The 5,199-nt window shown below is 59.8% G+C and overlaps 1 protein-coding gene across 1 annotated transcript in view; it reads left to right on the top strand.

Moving 5' to 3' along the window:
* The window catches only part of PDE2A (phosphodiesterase 2A), a 22,273-nt gene that overhangs the window by 11,403 nt on the left and 5,671 nt on the right, over positions 1 to 5,199 (top strand). The window contains exons 5-20 of the mRNA XM_031064211.1: positions 382 to 437; positions 513 to 572; positions 671 to 830; positions 918 to 970; positions 1,460 to 1,534; positions 1,645 to 1,686; positions 1,772 to 1,840; positions 1,955 to 2,085; positions 2,217 to 2,328; positions 2,413 to 2,452; positions 2,891 to 2,954; positions 3,045 to 3,123; positions 3,207 to 3,384; positions 4,311 to 4,423; positions 4,682 to 4,759; positions 4,956 to 5,078. Of these exons, the coding sequence (XP_030920071.1) occupies positions 382 to 437; positions 513 to 572; positions 671 to 830; positions 918 to 970; positions 1,460 to 1,534; positions 1,645 to 1,686; positions 1,772 to 1,840; positions 1,955 to 2,085; positions 2,217 to 2,328; positions 2,413 to 2,452; positions 2,891 to 2,954; positions 3,045 to 3,123; positions 3,207 to 3,384; positions 4,311 to 4,423; positions 4,682 to 4,759; positions 4,956 to 5,078 (1,433 nt within the window). The remainder of the gene's footprint in view (positions 1 to 381; positions 438 to 512; positions 573 to 670; positions 831 to 917; positions 971 to 1,459; positions 1,535 to 1,644; positions 1,687 to 1,771; positions 1,841 to 1,954; positions 2,086 to 2,216; positions 2,329 to 2,412; positions 2,453 to 2,890; positions 2,955 to 3,044; positions 3,124 to 3,206; positions 3,385 to 4,310; positions 4,424 to 4,681; positions 4,760 to 4,955; positions 5,079 to 5,199) is intronic.

Here is a 5,199-nt window from a genome sequence, read left to right as displayed (position 1 = left end):
TGGATGGATGGATGGATGGATGGATGGATGGATGGATGGATGGATGGATGGATGGATGGATGGATGGTCGGTCCATGGGTGCTCAGAGGCAGTGGCTGAGGCAGCAGTGTTTGGGTGAGTGATGGATATATAGACAGGTGGGTAGAAACAGGTTGGAGGCATGAGAGACAGGTGGGCACTGGGACTGAGGGGTGCTCTCAGGGACAAGGAAGCAGAGAGGTGGGCAGATGGATAATGGATGGGTGGGAAGATGGAGAGATGGCTGGCTGAGTGGGTCATGACACATGGGGATGTAATGGGGTCCTGCACCCCAAGAGCTGAGTTCCACAGCTCCAAGCTGTCCCTGGGGCCCACCTGGGACCGACCCTCTCTTGCTTGCAGTGCTCATCATCCCGCTGGTGGACAAGAACAGTGGGGCTGTGGTTTGTGTCATCCTGGTGAGTGCAGGAACATGGGCAGGGCTCTGGGGACAGGGCCTGGCCATGAGGGTCCTGACACCACTGCTGCTCCAGGTGCACTGTGGCCAGCTGAGTGACTCAGATGAGCAGAACCTGCGTGCGCTAGAGAGACACGTGAGTGACTCCTTCTCAACTGCGGACCTGCCACCTGGGGACCTGCCACCCTTTCCCCCAGCCCTGCTGTTCCTTGTCCCTTCTGCCCAACCTTGCAGGCCCTGGTGGCAGTCCGGCGCCTGCAAGCCCTGCAGAAGCTGCAGCCCTGGCCCCAGGTCAGCCTCTCCACCAGCTCCTCCCAGACCTCTCTGGCCAAGCCTGAGAAGGCACCTGACAGCAGCTATAGTGACCTGGACTGCAAGATCCTACAGCTCTGTGGTAGGTGGGGGGACTCTGGAATGGGAGGGGTGTGTGGGCAGGGTGAAGCCATGCTCAGCCCCTCACAGCACTGTGACCCTCACACAGGGGAGCTGTATGACCTGGATGCCGCCTCGCTGCAGCTCAAGGTCATCAACTACGTGAGTAGCTGCTCCAGCAGCCCCCTGTCCCCATCTGCCCCCAGCCCCAGCACACACCAGGGAGACCTGTTTTATTTCAAAACAAGAAAATTCCCCAAAGCCAAGAAAAGCCTCAAGCATCAGCTGTGAAGACATCAGTAGTAACCAGAGTGAGCAGCCTTGTAACAACCATCAGTAGTCTCCAGAGTTAACAGTGCCACTCTCACACCAAAAACTCCTTGAGAGAACACACAGGTTCCTCACCTCTCCTGCTCTCTATCATTCTGTACCTCAGTATGACCCTCAGTAGTGTCCAGAGTGAGCAGCCTTCCCCTTGCCATCAGTAGCCTCCAGAGTGAACCTGCTGTGTCACAGGGAGGAGGTTCTGGGGAGGGGCACCACCTGTTCTCTGTGTGGGTGCCTTGGGCACAGGGAGGCACAGGAGGGGCTGGATTCTGCCTGGGGAGAGCTTGGGGCAGGCTGGGGTGCTGACCCTCCCTTACTCCCCAGCTGAAGCAGGAGACCCAGTCTCTGTGCTGCTGCCTCCTGCTCGTCTCTGAGGACAACCACCAGCTCTTCTGCCAGGTAGGTGCTGCTGGGACAGCCCCCCAAGCCTGACCCCCACAGAGAATTACAGGACACCCCCTGACATGGTGTCTTCCTCATGGGCACCCCCTCCTTCCCATCTTTTCCAGGTGGTGGGGGACCGTGTCCTGGATGAGGAGATCAGCTTTTCAGTGAGCAAGGGGAGGTGGTGAGGGGTTGGGAGGTCAGGGAGTGGGCAATGGGTGCTGTGCACTAACATGTTCCCTTTCCCCACAGCTCACCTTTGGGCGCCTGGGGCAGGTGGTGGAGGACAAGAAGCCCATCACCCTGAAAGACGTCAGTGAGGTGGGTACCAGCTGTGTGTCTTCCCCACCTGGGGACACGGGTGTCACCTCAGTGTCCCATGGGGCTTCCTGGAGTGGGCCAGGGGTTCCAGCCCCATCTTGCCTCTCCCTGCAGGAGGAGCACAAGCAGCTGAGCAGCATGCTGGGCTGCGAGGTCACCTCCATGCTCTGTGTCCCTGTCATTAGCCGGGCCACCTCCCAGGTGGTGGCACTGGCCTGCGCCTTCAACAAACTGAGTGGGGAGAGGTGAGCAGCGTTTTGGCTGGGGCTCTCTGTGGGGCTGCACGCCCTCACTTTTGGGGTGCTGGAGCATTGTCCCCATGGAGAAGGGGGGGGACGACCAATGGGGACGGACAACTGAGGTGTGCCCCCGCCAGCTTCACAGACACGGACGAGCACAAGATCCAGCACTGCTTCTGCTACACCTCCACGGTGCTCACGAGCACCCTGGCCTTCCAGAAGGAGCAGAAGCTCAAGTGTGAGTGCCAGGTGAGCATGTGCAGGGCCGTGCCACGTGCGTGTGTGTGCCCCATCTTGCACTGGTCACTAATGGCATTCTCTCTGTCCCCCCAGGCCCTGCTGCAGGTGGCCAAGAACCTCTTCACCCACTTGGGTAGGTGCACTGGAGAGCACCCGTGGTGAGGGAGTGGAATGGGGCACGGATGACCACCCCCATCCCCAGCCCTGGAGGGTGGTAGCAATGGGGTCTCTGTCCCCAGCCAGGGAGAACCTTGTCCCCTTGTTGGGGAATGGTAACAGAAGGGTCATATGAGCTGGCACAGAACCTGGCATGCACTGATGCTGCATGGCTATGTGCATGCCTGTAGCATGACCACAGAGCTCTTAGAAACATGTGCAGCTGCACTGCTGCACACACGCATGTGCAGCTCACACGTGCACATGGCCCACACTGCCCCTGTCCCTCTGTGTCCCCCAGACTTCCTGCTGGGACCCTGAGCTAAACCCTCCCCCTGCTTTCACTGCATGAGTGGGGATGAGGGGGCAGTGCTGCCTGGCTGGGGTCCCTGACCCTTCACTGCTACCCCTGCAGATGATGTCTCTGTCCTGCTGCAGGAGATCATTACGGAGGCCCGGAACCTCAGCAATGCTGAGATGTGAGTGGTGGTGGTGGGGCACGTGGGTAAGGGGACACAGGGGGACACCGAGCTCCCCTGTGGTGAGAATGGCGGCGGTGTGTCTTGCAGATGCTCTGTGTTCCTGCTGGACCGGCTCAGTCACGAGCTGGTGGCCAAGGTGTTCGATGGTGGAGTGGTGGATGACGAGGTGAGCACAGCATGGAGCTGGGGGGCCTGGCGTTGTGTCCTTCCCCACAGGCCTTGCTGGTGATCCCCTTCCCCTGCCCACAGAGCTACGAGATCCGCATCCCAGCAGACCAGGGCATCGCTGGGCACGTGGCCACCACGGGCAAGATCCTGAACATCAAGGATGCCTACTCACACCCGCTTTTCTACCGCGGGGTGGATGACAGCACCGGCTTCCGCACCCGCAACATCCTCTGTTTCCCCATCAAGAATGAGAGCCAGGGTGAGCGAGGGATGGGAGCACACTGGGAAGAAGGCGGCACAGGTCGGGCCCAGCAGGTGTCTTAGCACATGGTTGTTTGGTCACCCATCATGTGGACATGTCCCCAGCATGCAGGCATGGGCACAGCATCATCCCCAGCCTGTGGGCATGAATCCTGTTCAAGCACAGGGGCACAATCCTGGCTCAGCCCTGTCCCCAGCATGTGAACACCCTTCTGTCCCCAGCCCATGGGCACCATTCTGTCCCCAGCCCGTACACAGAGCACTGCCCCAGCACATGGGCATGACCCTGTCCCAGTCCCATGGTCACAGTGCTGTCCCCAGCATCAGGGCAGCATTCTGTCCCATGAATGTGGGCATGGTCCTGTCCTGACCCTTGGGCTCAGTGCTGTCTCCTGGCACAAGGGCACAGTTCCTGGGTGTGATCCTGTCCCCTTGCAGACAAACACAGCACTGACCCCAGCACACGGACGTGACCTTGTCCTAGTCCATGGGCTCGGCGTGGTCCCTGGACACCTACAGACACTCAGCACTGTTCCCCAGCCCATGGCCATGATTCTGTCCCAGCCCATGGGCACAGCACTGTCCTTGAGCACATGGGCATGATCATGTACCCTGTATGTGGGCATGATCCTGTCCACCAACACATGAGCACAGTACTGTCCCTGGGCATAAGCCTGTCCCAGCTCCTGGGCATAGCACTGTCCTCAGCCCACAGGCACAGAACTGTCCCCAGAATGTGGGTGTCATGCTGTTCCCAGAATGTGGGTGTCATGCTGTCCCCAGCCCACAGGCACCGCACTCTCCCTGCCACTTGGGCACAGCCCTGCTCTAAGCCCACGGACACGGTGCTGTCCCCAGCATACAGACATGACCCTGTTCCCAGCACAAGGGCCTGATACCCCTGCTGTCCCCTCTCTGCTCCAGAGGTCATTGGGGTGGCAGAGCTGGTCAACAAGATCAATGGCCCTTGGTTCAGCAAGTTCGATGAGGACCTGGCCACTGCCTTCTCCATCTACTGCGGCATCAGCATCGCCCATGTATGTGCTGGGGGTCCTCCACTTGGAGGGGGTCACACACAGTGTGGGCTTCCAGCTCTGCCACAGCACAGAGGGATGGGGATGGGGGGATGTGTGTGTGTGTGTGGGGTCCCCATTCCTTGGGGACAAGTGGTGGTGGCCATGGGATGGGAAGGGAATTCATGGGCACAAAGATGTGCTGTGGTGCCAGGGTGGGCTGGGGGTGCTGGAGGTGTCTGCCCACCCCCAGCACTCCCATCCCCTGATCCTGCCCCACAGTCCCTGCTGTACAAGAAGGTGAATGAGGCACAGTACCGAAGCCACCTGGCCAATGAGATGATGATGTACCACATGAAGGTGAGGTAGCATGAGGACAGGGACAGGGATGGGGACCCCCGCTGTCAGCATGGTGCCCCCACACTTTATCCCAAGGTGGCCACACAGCTGGGTGGTGGTGATACCCCAGGGCTCTCTGCTCTCACTGTGGTTCATGTGGCCTTTGGGATGCCTGGTGACCTGGCCACAGAGTGGGTCACTGGCTATGGCTCTGCAGGTGTCTGATGATGAGTACACCAAACTGCTGAGCGAGGGCATCCAGCCTGTGTCCACCATTGACCCCAACTTTGCCAGCTTCACCTACACACCACGCTCACTGCCTGAGGACGACACCTCCATGGTGAGGACCATGGGGACAACTCTCAGCTGCCACCATCCCCTGCCTGGCCTCAGTCAGGTCATATATCCCAACCCCGGGGTGCTGGGGTGAAGGGATGTGGTTGCACCCCTGAGCATCTTCC

Source organism: Geospiza fortis, unplaced genomic scaffold (genome assembly GCF_000277835.1).
Source record: "Geospiza fortis unplaced genomic scaffold, GeoFor_1.0 scaffold283, whole genome shotgun sequence".
Taxonomy (NCBI): domain Eukaryota; kingdom Metazoa; phylum Chordata; class Aves; order Passeriformes; family Thraupidae; genus Geospiza; species Geospiza fortis.
The sequence above is the reverse complement of the archived record's forward strand: the minus strand, read 5'-3'. Positions and strand labels throughout refer to the sequence as shown.